The sequence below is a fragment of the Melopsittacus undulatus genome, chromosome 6 (assembly GCF_012275295.1).
Source record: "Melopsittacus undulatus isolate bMelUnd1 chromosome 6, bMelUnd1.mat.Z, whole genome shotgun sequence".
Taxonomy (NCBI): domain Eukaryota; kingdom Metazoa; phylum Chordata; class Aves; order Psittaciformes; family Psittaculidae; genus Melopsittacus; species Melopsittacus undulatus.
The window spans coordinates 76,360,774-76,383,972 of record NC_047532.1 but is presented as its reverse complement, the minus strand read 5'-3'; the positions used below and the strand labels follow the sequence as shown (position 1 = coordinate 76,383,972).

Here is a 23,199-nt window from a genome sequence, read left to right as displayed (position 1 = left end):
CAATATAAAACGCTCCTGGCTATTTTTAAGGGCCAGTACCCTTCAAAGAGCTTTTAATTTCATGTAACACATGGTAAAACTGGCACAGATTTCTCATCAATTCAACCTCAAAATTATAGTTTGAGTCAAGTGATTATGAACATTAGAGTCATTCTTTAGAAAACATTTGGTCTGCATGAGTAACATCAGAGAAGCTGGACTGCTATTAGTAGCCATATTTCAGATAGGGTCCTACACAGTTAAGGTACATTCCTGTCATTAAGAAGTGGTGCTTAATAAGCAGGTAAGACCACCTCTAATAGCATCACATCTCCATTGTCAACAGTCACATTTTGCACAGCACCAACCTGCTTCATTTGCTAATAATGAAAGCTGAAAGCATCTTTTATTCTCCATATGCAATTATCTATCTATACAACTTCTAGAACCACAGTTGAAATCCAGACTCAAGTTAAAACACCTGATATCAAAGTGAACAAGAACAGCACTTTGAAAATGTAATGATTTGAGTTCACTGCTAATAGAATATGCAAGAAAGGAAAATTAATTATACTATAAATAAATGTAATTTTAAGTTAGGGAAAAAAATACCTTAAATCTCTTATTGTGATGTGTGAATCAAAAACCATAAAAGCAACACAGCCAAAAGTGTATTTGATGTTTCAGATAGAGTTTCTCATTGCAAAAATGGACCACCCCCCACCCCCCCTTCATTTCAGTTGGAACACTGTACTTACCTGTGAAAAGGAAAAAGATGAGGACCATGATCATTGTGTAACCAAAGTATAAAATGGTGCTGGCAGTTCCTGTTATCTGGAGTTTCGAGAAGAAGTAATGAACTGCATAGATGAAGAGATAAACTGCTGTAAAGCTGCTTGTCAAGAATGAGCGCCACCACCAGTGATAATCCTGAAAGAACCAGACCATTCAGTAAGAGACAACACATAAAAACCAGGTTAAAAACTCACACTGTCTCATGAAATACACTTAATTCTTCAAAATTTGCCTCAAAAAAGAAAAATTCCAACATAGCACAGATAGTTCTTGCCTTCTCCAAGTCAGCTCTATCACTTCCACTATGAACATTAAAGCATTCTAAGATCAAGGCTGCTGATTCTGGAAAGAGTGAATTTGGAAGCACAAGGTGCATTCCAGAAGCATGCCTAAGACAAGCGTGTCAAAGGTTGACAATACAATCCAATCACATATGGACTGTACACAGGCATATATGGGTATTCCCATATACAGCACATCACAGTGTATGGGAATACCTCGACTATTTCTAACATCTTCTACCTCAAAGTGGTATCTACATCAAAACTGCACTTTTTACCTCTGCACACAGATGGAAGTAGCACAGCAAAACTGTAGCTTCTGAACATGTAATAAGGAGTATTATAAAAACAAGGAAGAGGAATCCAAACATGTAATACATCTGATGAGACCTGAAATAAGAACAAAACCAAGAGTCATTTCAGGTTGAAGTTCTGAGCTAGTTTACAGTGCAATTGCCAGGGCTGAGGTAACCAAAACAGAAACCCCAAACCCCATGCCACTGAGGTAACTGTGTCTTTATCACTATTAGCTGATTCCCAAGTTGTGCTCAGAGTTGTGACCTGTAAATATCCATTCATTTACACTGGCAGGAATAAAACCACTGCTCTACAGAGCTCAAAGTGTCCAGTTCTGCTTCCTCTGAAATTAGTGTCTATGAGTTTTCCCACAGAACAGTTATGGGTCATTTCCTCTAGAGATGCTGATCACTTCAGATCTCTCTTTTGGGAGGACTTTAACTTATCTGACTCCTGCATCACCTGTACCCTTCCTCAGCTACAGTATGTGCTTCCTTCCTCCTGTTGCAGCTAAATCTTATCAGGTGTCTCTGCATCTCATTATTACATCCAACAGGATGCTCCTCCATTCCCAGTCTATCCCCAGACCAAGTCTGACCGAACCCAGAAAACACTCAGGAAAATAAATGCAAGGGGAACATATTTGCTTACTTTTAAGCTGGTGTCTTTCAGGTAAGAGAAGTAACCAACTTTACTGAGTGATGGTGACAATTACTGCAGCATAATATTTGACAGAAGGGATATCAGTTGCACATTCCCTCATTGCTTCCCTTTTGTGGGATAAATAATGAAAATTACCTTTTCCAGCACAGCTATAGCATATGGTTTCTACCTTTGTTGAGGACTCACGTGAAAGGCTAACAAATCTAACAGATTTGATTCAAGAACTGATGTAGAAAGCTGCTCTGTAAGAAATCTCAACATAAACAGAGGACACCTTAAAAACCTGGCACCTTCAGGTTAGTATTTTCCACTGAACTACAACATACCAAACATTCCGCATCTGCCCTGTGGAAGTTATGACAGACTGCACTGGTTTAACTCTCCATGCACTTGCTTAACTAGGTTTTGACTAGATTTAGGAGTGGTGTTTGCATGTCTTTGTTTTACAGATCATGGAATCCCAATTTCTTGACCTGATTCTGATTTAACAGCTGAAACTGCTCCATATTAGTTTTATAAATCATAACACACAATGGATAATCACAACAGCATGAAACCACAGTGGTGCTATTCAGAGCCAGAAAGAAAACAAGACAACAGGATTTTAACTTCACACTTTGCAGCTGTCAATGAGAACTAGTTTTATAAGTTCTGAGCACAGGGATAAATATGCAGATGCTGGAATTCCCCACAAGTCTGCAAGAAGATAAATTGACAAATTGGTTTATTCCTTATATTAACTGGTTTGGGATGTTCAAACTCACTGTGTGTTTATTGTTAAACCAGCATAAACTAGAACAACAACAGTAAAAAGAGTGATACTCACCAAATGCTATTGAGAATGAAAAACAGTTGAATGAAAATACAGCCAAAGGGCAAGATGCCCCCCATGATGATACCAGGCAAGGGCTTTGTGAAGAAGGACTGCTCTGGAATTTGGCGAGGAATCTGGTTTGTACGCACTGGATGCTCAATAGGCTTTAGGAGAAATGAATGTAATTAAAAGAGTTGTTACATCATAAATCAGATTACTTTTCCCCAATATCTGCATCCGAAGATTTTACAAACATCACCTGATTTTCTTTCCTACGCCATCATAAGTTACCAAATAAAATAAGCTACAAACTTGGTACCATAATTAGGAATAAACACATATGCCCCATCCCTGGCAATGTTCAAGGCCAGGTTGGACTGGGCTTGGAGCAATCTGCTCTAGCGGAAGGTGTCTCTGTCTGTGGCAGGGGTTGGAAGTGGATGAGTTTAAGGTCCCTTCCAACACAAACCAGACTGGGATTCTACAATTACAAGCATAAACCCAAGTTATGGTTGTAATATATAATGACAAAGCAAAACATTTTACAACCATAGTGCCACAGACATTTCAATCCAAACATATTTTGCATGCTTGGGGATCTAATGATTCAATTCCAGAGAACAAATGCATTTCAAATGTGTGCTCAAAGAGCCCTACCTTCTCTTTGAAGCCAAAATATGCACCAACAAAAGTCAGTGGGACCGAGATTCCAAACCACATAGCTAAGATAGCAACCAAAGTGCCAAAAGGGATGGCAGCTGAGGATCCTTTCACCCACAGGATGAGGTTCATGATGAAGAAATCAGCAAAGACAATGCTGAAAAATATATCACAAAAGACAGTAAAACATTTGGGAAGGAATAAATATCAGCATTAAAAACCATAATGCAGTTACAAGTCTGCATCAGAACAACTGAGCTTCTTACAACCTTTCATTGCCTAACAGTCATCGTTACTTTGACGTAAAAAATTCTTCCAATTCAAGTATCTACAGTAAAGCCACTATTTCAATACAGACTCGGCACATAAAACCAGAAGTAACAGAAACATTCCATTATAAAAATGCATATAAAGAATGCAAAAATAGAAAATAAACAAAAGCCCCTCTATCTGAATCACCTTTCCTGTTACTGCCAGGCATTTAATTCCTTTACTGAGGTCCTTCAGAGTTAGTAAATGCCCTCTGAAACAACACGATGGCAAAATCTCTTATTCAGGAAGGCACGTGTCACTCTCACAACAAACATACTCCCTGCTGCAGCATCTGTCACAGCAACACAGGAGCAGAAGGGTGGATTAAAGAAAGAATCTCTGTATTAATACCTCACAAAGTCACAGTTAAGCAGCCCATACCTTTGTCAAACTCAAAGACTGTAGCAGTCATGACACATCTCCAGCCCTGTTCTTCCCTCCCCAGTTAAGTGCATCTGCCTCATGTTCTAAACATCCTGGGAAAACCACTAGAAAACAACTTTGAGATGTATGATGAGGATTTCAATCATCCCATCCTAAACAAAGCAGGATGTAAAGGAACAGTTCTGCTTTTTCCACAGAAAAACCTGCTTGAATTGCTACTGTTCATGGATTCAGAGATGCAGCACAGAAAAATCAGCTCAGGAAGGGCCCTTTGTCTGGGGTTTTGCTGAAAAAGTGTTCCCAAGGCACAGTCTAAACTGGCCCGAAGTGAACATGTATCCTCCACTCTCCATTTAAAAATGAAGGAGGGAGGATTAGAGCTCTGTCTAGGGAGAGAGCACAGGTTCCTTTTGCCCTAGGAGAGGCCTTACACTCACCCAAACTAGCTGGGGCAATGGTTAAACAAGCACACCCAAGCGACCCCTGGTGTAAGTGTCTTGTGGAACAAAACATAACAAATCAAAGCCAGTCTAAAGACCTGATAATCTTTATAATGTGCCCAAGCTCCTAACACAGACCCCAATTACCCCATCCAAATTTAGAAGTACTGCAAATACGAGCTGCCATCAGTCTCCTGGGACTTGAATGGCCTTGGGCTGTTTATGATATTATGCAAATTCACTAAAGTAGCATAACATAATCAAGACATCTGTTCCTATTGCACCATCCCCAATCATTTTCCTTCCTCTGTGCAACTTCATTTCTTTGGGAATGTAAATGAGCAGCATGGTATTTCTGCCACTGATAAATATTTTCTTTGCTCTCTTGATAACATCTAAATGACAGCAGGGAGACTGCAGCACATTTGGTTTAGAAGTAAGATTTCCTCATAGAAACACTACACTCGGTTGTTATCACACACTTTACACTTGATAAAATTCTACTTGACTCAAAACCAAGTCATGTTTTATTCATTTGAGGGGGGAGAAATACCTTAACAAATGATTTATAACCTTTGGCTCAACTTTTGCCAAGGGCACTTCTCAAGGGAAAGCTTCATGTACTCAAAGTTGCACCTTACAGAAGACTTGAAGAAATTGGTTTCTGCTCCCTTTCTTCACTGATTTAATTCACATGGAAGGTCTTGAGAGCTATGAGAACATGAGAAATAGGAGAGGCACTACTCTTCCCAAGCACGGCAGTATTTGCCATAGTGTGATACACACTACAGCCATATCAGAAACACTACCTACTTTTATGTAAGATTATATCCAGTTGAAGAGAATCTCTGCATCATTCTCACCCAGAAGCATAGGAAACATCTGCTGTTTAATACAGCACTATATAGCTGTAAGACATTGAAGTTGTATTTCCTGTGTTCTTTTTAATAATATGGGTACAAGAAAACACTGATACTATAATTAAGGTAATACAGGTTGTGCTAAAAGGCTGTCTCCCTGTTTACAGAAAAGCACCATACACACTCCAAAGTTACCACAAAACCACAAAGTGGCCATAACTATTCCCAGTTAGGACAGGATTATCTGGAACATTCCAAGTGCCGAGGTACATAACTGGAACTGGCCCATCACTATGCCTAATGCTCTGCTGCAGTGATTCTCACAGGCTGTGATGCTGCCTTGTGAGGGAGTCCCATCATTCCTCCCAGCCCTGGTCACCAAACAAGATGCTAAGAAGCTCTGTCATACAGTTCTAGGCTCCAAATCTTCAGAATTCATTTCTCTTTACATTCAAAGATAAGCAACATTCAAAAGGAACAACTAGGAGAACAACAAAGAAAAAGAGCACACGGATAGTTCACTTTTCCCCCCATTCCTCTACACTTAAAGAGTAAAAGAACAAGGGCAAACAATACTAACCCAGGGCAGAGCAGAGCTGTAAGCAAAACGTTTGTCTTCCACTTCTCACCTCTAAATGCTGAGGGAAAGATAAAAACAAGTTGAAGTTCAAGGCTTTTTGCCACTGTTTTGCAGTATGGCATCAAGAAGCAGGCTTGCTGTTCAAGACACCAGCTCCAGTGTGAGTTTTCCATTAAACCCAGTAATTCTGAATTCACCCTGCTGTGTCACACTGAACAAACATGTGTACTTACTCTTGTACATTCTAGCAGACACGTAACCAGCTGGAGTTCCCAGTAAGACCCACAGTACAACTGCACAGGTCATCAAAGCACCACGGTTGGCAGGAGAAAGAAAACCAAGGCAAGCTAGAACTAAAGAGACAAAGGATTAGGCATCTGTGGACATGTAGCAAAATTCCTGTGTAATGCATTACTGTAAAGGTTTATCCCTGTACCCCATATTTAAATGAGCATAAGCTCTCATATAGACCAATCCCATGGCCATAGCCCTGGATGACATGGTCTAGTGTGAGGCATCCCTGCCCATGGCAGGGGACTGGTACTGGATGATCTTAAAGTTCTTTCCAAACCAAATCATTATGAGATTCTATGATATATTGTATAGACAGCATATAAATAAAACACCAACTTGTGACAGTCTCCATCACCACATGTATGTAACAGGCTCTCAGTCTCAGTGTTGTGTCAGTATTGTTACCCTGGTGTGCATTCTTACTCTTATTCCTGCATGGCTGCAGACTATTGTGTCACAAGTATTAGAAAGTGTTCTGAGAACAAAACAAAGCTTTGATTTTATGTCTTTGAACTTGCATTACTCAATCTTTGGGTAATTTACACCACAACAAACTCCTTTTACAAACCAAAACCAAACTTGTAACAAGGAAGCTTCATTTCTGCATCATGAAGAATGAGAACGAGCCCAGAGAGCATGTTTGGAATGACTGCTTACAGAAGCATTACTGAAGCTACCTAGGTTACTGCTATGAAACTACATTAATATTTTACTAAAGGAAGGAGCTTGTTTCCAGAGGGCTTCTATCATCTACTAATATTGCATCTTTCTTACACGATAACATGACAAACACGTCACTTAATAAAGTTACTCACATAAGGTAATAAATGTCATAATGAAGATCTGAGTTCCTTGGCCCAAGAAGACAGACAGTAACATTCCCTTCCTTGGAGGTCTAAACACATCTCCATGGACCAGCTTCCAGCCAAACTCCTCTTGGGCATCTTCCTGTATAAAATCAGCAATGTCTTTAGCAAAGACGTATAAAGGAGTAGTGAATTAACATGATGCAAAATCCATATTTAAAGTCTGATTAAATTCCAGTTTAGATCTAAAGACAGACTAATTGCATCTGATTCATCACTCCTTGATTTTTATAACCCCCTAATGGTTCAGTGAAAGAAAAAGGCAGGCTTTATCAAGAAAAATCATCATCTCTTAAAGCAAGGAGAAACAAAGTGTAATTAGCCAAGCCATATAACATCATTCTAAATTTAAACTAAAACAAAGCCTTCCATTTAACTTGGATTATAGCATTTCAAGCTAGTTCAAGCATTTGTCTTTTCTTGCCTCTTCCAAAGCATATCAGTCTTAATGACAATACTGTGAAAGAATTAAAAGGCCTCTGTACTCCAGAAGGAAGTTTGCTCCCTACAATCACAGGGGCAAGTACCAATACTCTTTGTCGCAGTGCCAGAGGTGAATGGATGGATCAGGGAAGGAATCCTTAGTCCAGCAGCTCTAAGGAACCACTAACAACAGAACTTTTCAACCAAGCCACTCAAAACAAACACTTCTCTTCACAAAAACAACCAAACGCACACGACCACAAAGAAACAACCACTCAAGAAGATGATTCTCCTCCTCACAAAATTCAGAGATATAGGTTTCATTCAACAAGGAGTACTGAGGTTAGTTTAATGGACTACTTACCACTAGGAGTACAGCACACGAAAAAACAGGGCTAGACAGGATACAGCCTGTGATGAATGACACAGAGCATCTTAACTTGCCTGTATTTTCTGGCTAGATATTACTCTCCAAAGTCTGATTACTAACACAAAACCTAAAAACTATTAAATGTAAGACAGCACAAAGAAACTCAAACCCTAGCTACCTTTCCCTGCAAAGCAAATGCTACCAGATCTCAAGGTATAATTCCAACACATCAGTGCTTTTCCAGTAAGGAAAGGTTTGTTTGGTTAAAGCAGCACAAAGACCTGACTTTCCTTTAAGTCTGAACTTGAACTAATTGTGATGATGATGAAGTTGCTGAGGTAAGACAGAAGGTAGTTGTAAGTAAGGAATTAAAGAATTTAAAGGTTATAATCTGAAGTAAATCCTTATGTTTTCAAAATTATGAACACCAAGTAGAAATAAGTGCTTAGTCCTTTAGTTCCTGACACAACAAGGAAGCTACACTTTGCAGTCACAGCAAAATATCTAAGGCAAAGCTAAAAAGATACATTTGAATCTTGGCCAATACGCTACAAATTACTCTAAATCTTAAAAGGAATCAATCAATCTACATCTTAGCCATTAATTTAGCCTTGTTCTCAAAATAGTCTAACAAAGATTAAGTCCCCTGCACTCAGTCATGATCAAAGAGATTAAAAAAGTTTTACCACTCACTCTTCAAAATGCATTAACATGAATTCTCTTCAGTTCAGGTATCTCCTCTTAGTCATAAGATCCTCAAAGCAACTCCATGACTTCCAAACACTTCATCAATGTATGTCTCACGTCTACACCACACTAAAAGCCAGTTGGTATCAGCTGAACATGAAATGTGCATACCAAGACCACCGGCACTGGCTTGCACATTAATCACCAGCATTCCCTATGTGTGAGATACTAAGTTGCTCCCCTGTGGCTGCTTCAGCCCAGGTCCTCTTTTGTACCACTAATTCATACCTTTATAAATCAGCTTCTTGAACTGTAACAAATCTTGAAGTCTCACAAACTGGCAGGAAAACAAAAGTGTGGCCTTTTGGAAATCACACCCATTCCTTCTGTTATCCCACAAAACTAACCAAGCTCCTACATGTCTTCCTCCTTATCACATTAATAATGGACAACTAATAAGGACAAGACAGTATAAGATATTGAACATAATTTAATTGAGAGATCAAACAGGAGCTTCTCAAAAGCCATCAGTTAAAGGATGTGGAAAAATTCTTCCCCTTTAAATGAGCATCTGCATTTGCATTAACAAAAGATATTAAATATCAAAACCAAAGAAGAATAAAAGTACTTTCAGATGTTAGTTTCAATATGAAACATTTTTGTGCATTTTAAAGTATTCCTTTATCCAGATAGCAACAACAATGAAAATTCAAACCTTTGTAGTATTTGACATTTCTCCTCTATGGTTAGCACATACCATTTTTACCAATGAGAAGGAATCATCTTTATTCAGCCTTTCACTCATCCACTGATCAAGTCTTATTAACTCACAGTTATATTCTTTTGCATTAAGGGAGCAAAGTCATTATAGGGACCAAAATTAAAACCCCATCATTCACACACATCCCCAAGTAGTTCTAACACAGCTAGTAAGCAGAAGTTGTGTTGAAATGTTGCAGTTCATATGTAATCTCCTAACAGCAGACAAAGCCAATCGTATCCATCAAAAGAAGTATGAGCAGCAGTTGAAGGGGGTGATCCTGCCCCTCTGCTCTTGTGAGACCCCACTTGGAGTCTTGTGTGCAGTTTTGGTATCCTCAACATAAGGAGGACATGGAACTGTTGGAGCAACTCCAGAGGAGGCCATGAGGATGAGCAGAGCCTGGGGCATCTCCCCTATGGAGACAGGCTGAGAACACTGGGGCTGTTCAGCCTGGAAAAGAGAAGCTGTGTGGAGACCTCATAGCAGCTTCCATTGTCTGAAGTGGGCTACAAGGATGCTGGGGAGGGACTATTCATCAGTGACTGTAGTGATAGGACAAGGGGTGATGGGTTCAAATTGAAAACAGGAGAAGTTCAGGTTAGATGTAAGGAAGAAGTTCTTCAGGTGGTGAGGCACTGGAACAGGGTGCCCAAAGTGGTAAATGCTCCATCCCTGGCAGTGTTCAAGGCCAGGTTGGAGAGAGCCTTGGGCAACATGGTCTAGTGGTGACAGGGGGGTTGGAACTGGATGATCTTAAGGTCCTTTTGAACCCAAATCAGTCTGGGATTCTATGATTTCACCACACTTTCTATCCACAGGGAAAAGGCAACATCAATTTGTATTAGTCAGACTCTTTCCCATAACATCCAGCAAGACAGCTACTGAGCCTCCCACTAATTGCTCTCCATTATTTCCCATTGGTTTAAATTTTGATCCTTTTTTTTTTGCAATAATTAACTCATATAGTGGGTTTGGTTTGGGGGTTTTCTTTGCTTTATAAAGTTGCACAGTATCATACTGCCCATGAAATGTAGAGTACAAACTTCCCAAACATCACAAGTGCTAGCACACTTGCTTTCCAGACAAGCTATACTACAAATTACTCTAAAGAAACATCACCTTAGAACTGGAAAAGTAACAACACCTGAGCTTCCTAAAGCAGCTTCATTACAGAGGGGTAATACCTGTCTGCAGTAGTTTTAAGCCTGACCTCCTGAAGAGGCAAAAAACACTTATCAAGTTTGATAGTTCAGACTATAAAATCTATTTTTAGGCAGAAAATATACCAAATTAGGTAGTAAAAGTCTTTAATTCTGTGCTACAGATGTCTCTGCAACAGATACAGTGCAGGTCCTTTGCTAAGGCCATACAACATGCCTTAAAATGGGCCTGCATTAACAAGGAATCTCATCTATCACTCAGTGATTGATGGGAGGGACCTCTGGAGCTCATCTTGTCCAACCTGCCTACTCAAGTAGGGCCATCTCAAGCAGGTTACCCAGAACCATGTGCAGATGGGCTTTTGAACATCTCTAAGGATGGAGATTTCATAAATAATACAGAAATAATACATTGGCTGCTTAGGTGAGTGTCATACCACCAGCTATATGTACAGACTGACTCCATAACGCAAGCACAGAGGAAACTGACACATCTTGAACCAACGCCAGAACATTTTTCAGTGTCTGCACTGTGTCTTGCTGCTATTGGCGTATATGAAAGTACTTATGAAGTAAAGAGGCTTTCCTTGGTTGAGACCTTGGAACAAAGGGATTTACATTTCAAATACTTCCCAAAAGTTTCTATGAATCACTCCACATACTTCTAAACCCTGACATCTGTCCTTGCATATTACAAGTTCATCGAATGATGCTACAAAAGAAAGCCTGGCACATCTGCCCATATACTCCTGCTGTTAGGAAAGATGAAATAGCACTAAAGTAATTTTTAACCCCTAGACATATTATCATGTAGCAAATTCTTGGTAGCTCTACATCTCTTCAGATTGTATTGAAAACTCATTGATAGACATGACTAGCACAGAAAAACATGCTCATGTAAAAGCTGTACATCTTACTCACAGAGGAGTCAATCTGGTTGTATCTTGCAATGTCTTTATGAAGAGTCCTCAGAATGATCATAGCCACCATGCCAGATAGGAAGAGAACAATCACAAGGGAATTCATGATGCTGTAGATAAAGAAAGAAAGTTTTCAATCCACTTATTAGGTTGAGACATGCACTCCAAGTCCCACCACAGAGGAACAGCCTCAGATACTCAGATTGTACTTAAGTCATTCAGACCTGTCAGTAATTTCCCACTCAGAAGATAAACTGTTGAGTTATGCCCCTTTACAATTTCTTAAGAGCCAGAAGAAAGAATAGTATTTCATGATATATTGTTAATTCTCAAGACTTACACCTTGCTTTTCTTTATTTTCCTCCTTAGAGAGATCAAATATTCTCCCTAGTGAAACACTACAGCTCTTAGAGCAGGCTTGGTCAAGCAGATTTTATATCTAGTGACCAATGAAATCTACATCATGCCATTTAATTTAATCAGATCAGCCTTTTCAAACACTCTGTATTGCAAAACATGAATGTTTCAACTTAGATTATGTACTGGATATAATTTGCATGGTGCAGAGGGAAATGAGATTTTTCGCATATATCTTTCACTCATTAAAAAGCCCTTCTTTTTACTGTATGCAGCTGCTGAGTACCAAACAGGCAGCACACACATGTATCTCTCACTTGGCAGTTAGAGAAAGCCAGACAGTAAGAACATTGCAGAGCAGCATCTCCAAAGCTTTACAGATTGGAGATGCTGAAGTAAACCCAATGGAAGCTGCTTTCCTTTTGGACACTAATGGTGCATTCCTTTGGTGAAATGCAATACTGCAGTTGTTCCCAAGAGATGGAACACTGATAAAAGCAACTTCAGATGAAAACAAGAAGGTTTTCTTGCCTAAAAACTAACAGACTTCGTTTTACCACAGCAGAAGCTATACAGCCCTGGAAGCACAAACAAGAAAGCTTTGTGCTCCCCTGAAACATTTATGCACTGAATAAATGCAAGTCTTACCTAAACCACTGGATGTTCGTATGTGGCATGGACTCCAAAATGTAGTCCCATCTGGAAGCCCACTTAATATTATTCTTTTCCTACAAAGGAATTAAATAGCAATTAATAGAAACAAGTTTGTTGCAGTCTGAGAAGGTATATGCACATCAAATCTCTTCCACAAACCTTCCATTCAGCACAAACATCTGAGCTTGGTTATCAAGCCTGTTTGTTAGACCTCCTTGCATTAATTCATCTCCTGAGCCTCTCAAAGAATATCCTGTTTACTGAAATCTTCTATCCACATGTTCTACCTTCAACTGAGGCTTCACTAAGCCTCATGTTTCCATGATTCAGTATGTAGCTGCCTTCAGCTTCTAAATGCATGCTGAAAACAATCGTGCCACCACAAGAAGATACTCCCAGCGTAACACAGCTGAAGTTGAAATATCACCTTTGTTAAGTATACTCTATGTTTCTTGTTTCCCCTGGTATTTTACTCTTATTACCTATGATGTATTTAGCACAGGCTTCCTCACTCCCTGCCACAATGCTGTCTGATCCAGACTATTTTCCACTCTGATTCCTTACAGGCAATTTTCATTTCCAGATATCCCCGTGAAGGATTTAAGAAGAAATCATTCAGCAACTTTGACCTTCAAAAGATGCTTCAATTTTCTCCTGCCTTCTCCCCTAAATCCTTTGTGCGGAAGCTGCACAAATGACGGCTCTTTCTGACCTCAAGCCTTGCTCCCTAGAGTATGTCCCATGGGATGCATGCCTGCTGTCCTGCTACCGAATTCTTTCTCCTGAATGGCATGAAGTTCTGATGAACTTCATTTATTTACAAGCTGATAAGTTTGTAGAGTCTAAAAATGATCAGCAGTGATGATCTTTAAGGTCTCTTCAACCCAAACCATTCTATGATCCTAAGTCAGCTGACATATTAGAAAAGGACCATATAACAGTTATTCATTTTACTGGTTTATGTATTCAGGCTTAGCAAAACTGATGTTCTCTTATTTAAAAAGACCTCTTACTGATAAATACTCTCCTTTAAAGCTATTTGGAGAATACTATTAAAAAGTAAATCATATCAGATAATATTTCAAATCAAGGCTAACAGATAACAGAGAAAGAAGCAGTTTTGAGGAGCCTGGTGACCAAGATGTGCTGGAAGCGCCTGACCCACAGCAGCTAAGCTTTACCTGCTCTCTGCCTGAGGGAAAGGGAACACATAGCCCAGATGTGGAACACATTGCAGGAATAACCAGACAAAGTTCAATTGCAACTAATCGTCAAGATTCAAACACAAATGTTAATAGACAGGAGGCTCATTCATGTAGTAAGATTAGGATTGGGTGTCACAAGAGGAAAGTAACAGGATATAGAACCTTGCACCTCAGGGTCATTGGTTCAAATCAAATTCAATTTGGCAAAATGAAAGCTGCTTGATATGATGGCTGCTTGATGCCTACAGAAAACAAGCTGGTGGTCAAGTAAATCCTGAAAGATTGGTGTCTTGCATCAAAAAAAACAACCAGGTTTTTGGGACACACTGAAACCAAGATAAAGTAGCTTGAATCAAATGATTCTCACCCCCACAGGAGGCTCACTTTCCATGCTGGGGTAAAGACCCAGTTGGTAAGAAAGCCCAACTTCCTCCTAACAGACTGAATTTAAGCATCTGTGTGTTAGCAAACACTAGAGTATTAAGTCTAAAAGATAAATGAGCACCTACTCCAAAAGAAAGTGAAGAAATACAAAATGAGACAACACCTGCAACTTCACTAGAAGAGCTTCACCTTATGCTAAATCCAACATTGAACACAGAAGTGACTACAAATATAATACAAGTATCTCTTCTATATGAGATTCTCAGTACCCTGATTGAACTGACCACTGACAACATAGAGCACACCTCAAGGAAGACAAGCCTTGCAGTTATTCAATCTACTACCTTTGTGTTAGTAACAAAACTGGGGGAAGTCTTTATTTATACATCCCAAATGTCACACTACAGTAATAGCAAAGTAACAGGTTTGGGGCAAACTGCTTCAACAAGACCCTCCTTATGGAATTTACAGTGCTTTAATCCACTTATGGCTATTAGCAAGTTAACCAGTTTTGATGTCATTCTTTTGGGGAATTACATATTGATGTACCAGATTCAATACTTACTTCAAATGTCACAGAGTAAGTGTAGATCAGTTTCAGTTTGCTGTTGAACTCTCCAGGAATCTCCATAGGTGGACCTTCACAACTTAAGTTGTTCTCATCTGTATGTTTGTAGCTAAAGGGGGGGAGGAATAAAAAGTTGAATGAAATTGTATATGTTTTACAATATTCATTTTCATTAAATCTTTTCTAAGGTAATTTAAACAAGTACTTCTTTAAAAGCCAAACAAATGGAGAGTATATGTTATTCTGCACCAGCTATTCAACCTCTTTGAGAACCTGCTTTTCAGTTCTTCTACCAACAAAAACTGAAGATCTTAGAAAGTATTTTTGTTAATGTCTGCAGCTTGAAATAACATTAGAATAAGTCACATATATAATTAGGTATCATTAGTCAGAACTTCTGTACAGACTTAAAGCCACATCAGAACTGAACACTTTCTCACAAGCACCTGTAGTGAGAGTTAAGAGCTCCACAGAAAGCATCTTTTGGATCTTGGATCACTATCCCACATTCAGTTAGTATCTGTTTACACCTGAAGGCAGTTGAGGAAATTATAGGAAAGCTGTTTTCTAAGCATGTGGGAGACAAGAACCACAGAGCTCTAAAGGGCATGAGATGAGGTTTCACCCTACCCACTTTTCTGCTATGAATGAAGTACTAGTCCTAGCCTCCAATGCTGCGTGGTTAACCAGGCTGTGAAGTCTGGAGATCCTCACCTGGCAAGACAGCACAAAATCCCTCTTCTCTGCCATCATGCTCCCTCCCCCCTCCCCCCAAGACAGCTTAGAAATCCTCTGTTTTCCTCACTGACACTGAGGTTAAGTCCCTCACCACTAATGCAATCTCACAGGTTCTCACCTTCCCCTCAAGTTCTACAGGGAGAAGAGGGTTTATTTTGATGGATTTGGGGGTGTCTTTTTATACTGGGGCAAAAGAATGACTGTGGGAACCTCTCCATTTTCCATTCCTATACAAGTGGTCTAATTTCACCTCTCATCAGTCTTGTGTACTCCGGAAAATACAGAACTCAGAACAATATTCTACATTCTAAAGTTCAAATACTGCAGAGAAGGGTTTGTGTATCTTAGAAACACTGCAGCTGTAGAAGCACAAAGTCAAAAAATCCTTGAGGTTTACTTGAACTCACCCCTGTGAACACTGGAAAATAGCTTCACTCTCACACCCACTTGGGAAAGTTGTATTTACATCATTTAGATAAACAGTTCCACTTCATATGTGTTATTTTATGTCAGCAACTAAGTCAAGCCCCAGACAAAAGCTTTCATGTAAGACCTAGGGTGCTCCAACCACAAATACGGCCATCAGGAGACCTTCGAGGTTGAAGCAAAGCAGCAAGCAAAACACTGGGTCAGAGAATGACAAGATCAAGGTTATGTGCAACCCAACTGTGCCCTCTTGTGGTCTCCGTTACTGGTGGAAAGTCAAATCCTCAGTTCAGCCATTCAGGATGCAATCGATCAAAGCTTAATCAACAGTGGAGAAGGCTGGTAGCACTAAAACCACACTATACCATCGCAACAGAAAAACCAAGGATACCTGAGTCATGTTGTACCATCCATGTCACTATGAGCTGAGAAAAGCTGGTAGTGTAACTTAAGAATGTATTTAACCTCTGTAGAAAAGTAGAAAAAGCTAAAGACACAACTTGGAAATCTTATCAATGGACTGTGGTTTTCAATATGGGTAAGTATAAACTGCATAAACAGACAAGAAGCTGAATTAATCGCTTCAGTCCTTTTCAGACCTCTGAACTGTTGTACCTCCTCTCTGGTCAACACAGTAACAAAGGAGCTACTGTTTAAGAAAGTTAGTCTTCTTGGGAAATCAGTTCTTGTCTTCCACTGTCCGGAATACCAGTATTAACTTGGTATTTCACCTGTATCTCAGTATCCAAACTAACACAGGTAAAAGCACACCTGTACAGATACTGTGCACCCATACAAAGCACATTTGAGACGCAATGCAGCAACAAGAAAAAAGGTGACATGGCAAACTTGTTACTCCATTAAAGGATGTCTTTTAAAACAAAGTAGCACACATCCAACTGTAAATCAATAGACATAAGAAAGCTTCTATTGTTTGTGTCAGGTTCTAAGAAGTCTGCACAAGCAGTTTTTCCATCAGGAAGGACTTTGGGAACATTTTAAAAGCAGGGTTAAATGACATTTATGAACCTGGAAGTGCCCGTTGTAAACAGAGTTCCAGCCATGAGGTATACCAAAAGCTTCATCAGAAATCAGAATAACCAGTTCCTCAGAACTTACTGACACCAGCTTTCAACTGCTGGAAGGATCCTCTAGTACTAGAACTTGTTGCTTTAATGCAGTTACCTTTGTGGTCTCAGTCTTGCCGTCACCAGTCGTGCACCAGGCCAGTTTTCATCCTTCCCACTATGGTACATGATTGTTATGTCAACGTGGTTGAAGAGGTAGAAAGTGTTCTTCTTGTTAAACTCTGACTACAAAATAGCATTGAGACATTGAGAAACTGCTCAAACAGGAGAGAGCACAAGCACTCAAGAACTTTAAAATGAGACTATTGCCCAAGGAAGGAGCAAGAAAGGAGGGGAAATACTTCAACATTCACTTCTTTTTAATATACCTCTAAAAATATGTCTTTTTCTGTGTATTATATTTAATTACACACATAAAAACTCACATAAAGGATCACATCTGTTTTACAAGTAAAATTTAAATGTGTTTGACATCATTTTTGTACTTTACACAAAAAGCTGCCAAAACAAGTGCAAAGATCTATTTATTCTAGGTACAAGTAATTCAGATTCAGGATGGAACTAAATGGTCTTAAGGTCCTTTGCAACCCAAACCATTCTATGATTCTATGAACACTGAATTGCAATAGGTTACTCAAGATATAGACCATTTTCAATAGTCTATGGAGCCTGAGGAGTAACCGACTTGGAAGGTGACTGCAGACAGAGTAAACTGAATGTGCACTTTCAAGAAGCAGACCTGCTGAATACAAACTGCCTGCTCTGCATACAAGTACTAGGTCAAGTAGCAAAGCACAGAGAGAGAGAGCTCTCTCCTCCCTGTGATGAATGTGGTCCCTTCACCCCAGGAGAAATAAAACTCTATCACTATTATCTGTAACTGTATTAGTTCACATTGGAACTCCCAGGATAACTGACACATCTCAGACTGTTGTCAATAGAGTTCTTTCCATGTCACAGTTGTGTTTATTATCTTCCAGCCAGCTGGGAAAACCCTGACACATTTAACTTGTCAGCTGTGCTAGACCTAACTTTTGCAACTAGAACACAGTCCTGGTTTCTAGGTCTTCACTAGAAAGCTTCTATCCAAAAATCAATAAAAGAAGATCCTGCATGCAAATACAACATGGACAAAGAGTAGGTAGGTACGAGGATGGAGACACATGAAATTCCAGAACAAAACCTCAATTTTTCTAAGGCTTTCAGACACCAACACAGTTGTTTTAAAGCTTTATGTATACTGGTCAAAGAAAAACACTGCATATAGGAGCAGCATTCAGTTTTGTCAATGCCCACATTCTGAACATCAACCATGTTTACAAGGGTATCTGTTCTTTCTCAGGAAAGGAAAGCTTAAAAATACTGTGCATGGAATTATATCCACTATACTGACCAAAAAGGTTCCAGCACTTACATTTATAACACAAGCATCTTTAACTCTACCATCTGGAGTAACAAAACAGCCTATTGGAAATCCTGGATTACAGTATTTTTGTCCATCTTCCACATCATAGCACCACGTTACAGGCATGTTGTCAATAATCCTAGAGAAAGCATCAAAGAACACATCCTCAGAATGGGATGCACTTTACTTCACATTGACATTTGACATTCATGTAAGGCACACAGTTTTCAGTAGTGGCCACAAGATGCACAGCAGAGGACAACTATCACATAAAAGGAAGAAAGCAACCTTAGAGCATACTTAACAATGTAAACAGCAATACACCCCCCCAACCTCAAGCACACAGCTCAGCTTACCAGTGATGCTGATAATTCAACTGCATTCCTTTCTTCAAAAAAGCCAGTTTGCTTTTATCAGCACTGTTTGCTGGGTCATATGATCTTGTACAAACTTTCTTACATGTTTCTTGCTTTTTAAAAGTGAACTGTTAAAAAAACAAAACACAGTCATTTCAGTTTTGCTTAAAAAAAACTTTTACTCTTTTTTGCCACGTAAAGCTGACTTTTTTGAAATACTTGGCTTCCTTGCTACAGAAGCTTATAAAGACAGAATTTCCCATATAAAATCTTTAATTTAAATGTCAAGATTTAGGTATATCCAACACCAGCATCATAGAATGGTTTGGGTTGGAAAGGATCTTAAGATCATCCAGGTCCAATCCCCTGACACGGGCAGGGACACCTCACACTACACCATGTCACTCAAGACTCCATCCAACCTGGCCTTGAACACTGCCAGGGATGGCGTATTTACCACTTCTCTGGGCATCCTGTGCCAGGGCCTCAGCACCCTCACAGCAAGGAACTGCTTCCTTATATCTAACTCAAAACTTCCCCTGTTCAAGTTTAAACTCATTACCCCTTGTCCTATCACTACAATCCTTGATGAAGAGACCCTTCACATTGCTAAAAATCTCTTCAACAGCCCAGATAAACTACCTCCACATGAATCCTGAGGACTGGAATCTGAAAATCAGTAGAACATTTACCACTTTCTTCTTTTACCAGTTTGGTTTATTTTTGGTTACTTCATCATCTACTAAACCAGGCTTTTAACTACACCGTTTTTGAATGTTCCATGTTCATTTCAGCTGTGTTTCCCCATGATGACTAGGTTGTTAAGACATGGCTGCCAAAAATGCAACAACTGGCCCAGCAAAGCTCACCTAACACAAATATGCTCATGTTTGTACACCAAACTTTAACTGTAATGGAGTTAGGATTTACCTGGCAGTGAGCTAACACATTTAAGCCATTAGTTTTATCAAGGCTTAATTGCTAACCAATAACAGCACTTTCTAATTACTGTAGTGTGCAGCCATTTCAAACAAGCATTTGTTATAATGCTTAATTTATTCAATGGGTATACAGCCCAAATAACCCATCATGCTTTAAAAGCTTCTTGTGGCCAGCAGTCATAAAACATAAAATTACATTAGCTCAGAGTCAAACAAAAACACTCTTGTAAGGAGCAGTTTACACAAGGGAGGAGGCATCACCTCTGTAACAGTCCTATAAAAAGATGTCACTAGGTCCCTAATGACTGAACAAGAGTATACTCCAACTGCTGCCTTTTTTTTACTCACAGGGATTTGGATTATCTAGCAACCCTCATACTCAAACACAGCCCAGTTTTCAGTTTCACCAGCAAACCCCATCTTGGAAACTGGACTTGAACAGGATACAGCCTTTAAAGCACTAAAAGCCAGTGTCTGACCACATTTTACTGCTAATAATTTTCCCAAGTTAATTGTAAGGCAGAGATGCTACATCAGGTCATTGCTAATGCAGGGCATGAGGCAGAAGAATATTACATACCTCATCTACAAAATACATCCATAGATTTATTTCAAATAGACCTCAAGTGGTATGGATCAACAACAACAAATTTGGTTTTAGACAGCAGGGAAAAGCTAGAAACAAGCTCAAACTTGACTTCTCCATGCCACTCTGCAAGTTGCCCAATAGTACAATCGAATATATGAAAGCGTTCCCAAAACACCAGCTTACAGCCTTCGATATTAGAACTGAAAACCTCCTGATTTCAGATCACCTAACACACCATACACACAGCTGCCAAAGAACTGCTTCAGTTATAGTTTCTGAACTTCTCTTCCACAGAGCAACAGGAAAGAAAAGCGATTAATGACTCAGCTTCCTAACTTTCATTAGCCACCCTAAGATGCCTTCGGGTGGAAAGTGGGTGAGGTTTTGATTACACAAACACTATAAAGCTGATGCTTAAATAAATCATCACACAATCATCAAATCTCCAGTTATGTCTATGGATTACAGACATCGGATTGACAGCAATCAAACTGAAACATGATCAACTTCAAGGGATAAAATAACCTTGTAAGGCGATGATGCTATTCTTTCCCCAAAAAGCACTTGTCCGAGATTTTCTGATGGTCTTTTCTCTTCTGTATCTTGACAGAAGTCAAAACTGGAAAAAAGTGGAAAAGGTTACCTTTAAATTTTAATTGATACATAACTGTACATATCAGCCTAAAACCATTTATTAAGTTATGTCTTTAACACAGTATTTTTCATGCTTCTTTTGGAGGGGTAGCTAAGAAAACTGAGTGTCTTTGCAAAGAAATTTGGCATCTATCACACAGATAAAATTCTATGCAATACATCAGTTTCAACCAAAATATATCACAGCTGAAGTACCTTTAAGAAGAATGGATGATGCTTAGCCCAAGCACCTTTTTCAAATGGCATTAAACAATAAGAGAATGTTTCATATTAGGAAAAAAGAGACTATGTCACAGACTGTTCATTTCTCTTGCAAAAATGTCTGGAAAAACTACTACACCCCTTTCTTCAAGGAGTATTTACAAGTGGTATTTAACATGAAACATGGTCCAAAGAAAGAATGGTGCTTTTAATATTAATGTGCCACACACCAATTCTTTTCAACTACACACAGTCTGAACCAGCTGAATATTGGAGAGAAAATGAAACCATTTGGGATCTTCATTATTTAAACACAGGCAGCAGTAGGTTATACTGGAGGTCAGGGGAGAAAATCACTTCTTTTTGGTGAAAAATGTACTTTGTCTCAGTAAGTGGTCCTAAATTCATTGGCTTCCATAACGTTTAATGCAAACAGAGACACTCTGGGCTTTTCAAGCTAGTCTTACTGCTACTGTTGCACTGCACAACATCAGACCTACACCACTTGCAAGTTTCTCCTTTCTGTACGCTCATGGGCAATACTGCAAATCACACTGTGTGTCATTGCTTTGTAGGCCCATAAACACCTGCAAAAGCATGTCACAGTTTGGACAGACAAGAATCAAAACTGCCCAAGAGTTAGATAGAGAACTGTGGTGAAGAAAGCCAAAATAACAACAACTTTTCCTCCAATTTCTTTTAGTTGCCAGAAACAAGGAACACAAAGCTCCTGTCTTCCCAGATTTGGCTACCAGGAAGAACCTTCAAACATATCAAACAGCCAACACACTAACTCGAAGTCAGCTCAAAACAAGGCACCCTTCAGAAACCCAGCAGCCTTTAACAACAACAGCGGATAGTCAAGAGGTACAGGTGTAGCTTCAACCTTCCCACCCTCTTGTATTTCATTCCTGCCGCTGGGTTTTCTCTTCCATCCCTCCATTCAAAACAATGCTTACAAGGAACACGTTTACTGCACCAGGAGTTGCATCACTGCATCAAGGACAGAAACCAGGCTTTGCGAACACCTCTGGAAGTCTGTTGCAATGTACTTACGCATCGTACTCATAGGGCAGAACCGATTCAACCGAGTCCAGTCTGTTCACAAAGAGCTCAATCAGCGACTGAAACAGGGAAGGGCAGGAGGAGAAAGAGTATGAAAATACAGGTCTGCAGTACCAAACGTAAGGCCGACACGAAAGCTGGCAAGGGCTGTGACAAATTTCAGTGCTCACTATCCCATGGCGGAGTTACCGCAGGCAGCTGACATGCCGCTGCTGACAGGCCGCTACCGCCGGGCCCCTCGAGAGCCGCCCTCCCTCAGCGGAACAAGGAACGAAGCACTGGTGAAAGGCTCTCCCGGAGCTAACCGTTAAAATCAGCTCGAAAAAGGGAGGTTTTCACCCTAAAAAAGCAGCCGACACACCGAGGGGAGAGAAGCTGGGGGTGCCTGGCTTCCCGGAGCAAAGGTTTCCGCCTAAAGTAGAACGCCCTGGGTCTGGGGGGCGACGCGGCGTTGCCCCCACTTGCCCGCTGAAGCCCCACTTCCCCCTCCATGGGACTTCCACAGCGAGAAGACGGAATGCCCATGCCGGGCCCTCCCGTGCAGGCTCTCACCTTGCAGCCCTCGCTCTCCTCGCCCTCCTCACAGAAGCTGACAGGAGCCAAGCCGGGCAGGTAGAAGGAGGCGCACAGCGGTGCCAGCAGCAAGAGGCCGGCCGTCAGCAGCCTCATCTTCCAGCCTGACCGGGGGAAAGCACCATGAGCCGAGCCTGCACCCCGACTGCTCGGCAAGCGCCCTGCACAACCGACCTCACCCCAGCTGGAGGCCGGTAGTCGCGGCGGCTGCGACGTCGCTACGGCGTTGGGGCCATGGCGCCTGCGCGGTGCGGAGCTGAGGCGCTGGGCGCCATCTTGAAGAAGGGCGCACTGAGGCGCGGGGGCTGTTCTTGATAGGGCAGCCCTTGGCTCAGGGAGGTTGGGGTGTGTTGTCGTTTTGCTCCCGGTGTGGAGGTTGCTTCTCGTCTTCCACATTTTATTCATAGAATCCCGGCCTGGTTTGAGTTGGAAGTGACATCAAAGCTT

At 40.4% G+C, this 23,199-nt stretch overlaps 1 protein-coding gene across 1 annotated transcript in view; it reads right to left on the bottom strand.

Moving 5' to 3' along the window:
* The window catches only part of LOC101868260 (transmembrane 9 superfamily member 2-like), a 28,544-nt gene extending 5,617 nt beyond the window's left edge, over positions 1-22,927 (bottom strand). Inside the window, exons 1-16 of the mRNA XM_034064064.1 lie at positions 22,732-22,927; positions 22,171-22,238; positions 20,785-20,878; positions 18,730-18,857; positions 18,383-18,512; positions 17,066-17,193; positions 14,714-14,825; positions 12,554-12,633; positions 11,550-11,658; positions 7,175-7,307; positions 6,299-6,418; positions 6,066-6,123; positions 3,487-3,646; positions 2,842-2,993; positions 1,334-1,445; positions 738-909 (exon numbers count right to left, since the gene is read on the bottom strand). Coding sequence (XP_033919955.1) covers positions 738-909; positions 1,334-1,445; positions 2,842-2,993; positions 3,487-3,646; positions 6,066-6,123; positions 6,299-6,418; positions 7,175-7,307; positions 11,550-11,658; positions 12,554-12,633; positions 14,714-14,825; positions 17,066-17,193; positions 18,383-18,512; positions 18,730-18,857; positions 20,785-20,878; positions 22,171-22,238; positions 22,732-22,848 — 1,873 coding nt within the window. The 5' untranslated portion in view covers positions 22,849-22,927. The remainder of the gene's footprint in view (positions 1-737; positions 910-1,333; positions 1,446-2,841; positions 2,994-3,486; positions 3,647-6,065; positions 6,124-6,298; positions 6,419-7,174; positions 7,308-11,549; positions 11,659-12,553; positions 12,634-14,713; positions 14,826-17,065; positions 17,194-18,382; positions 18,513-18,729; positions 18,858-20,784; positions 20,879-22,170; positions 22,239-22,731) is intronic.
* Between the last annotated feature and the right edge of the window lie 272 nt (positions 22,928-23,199).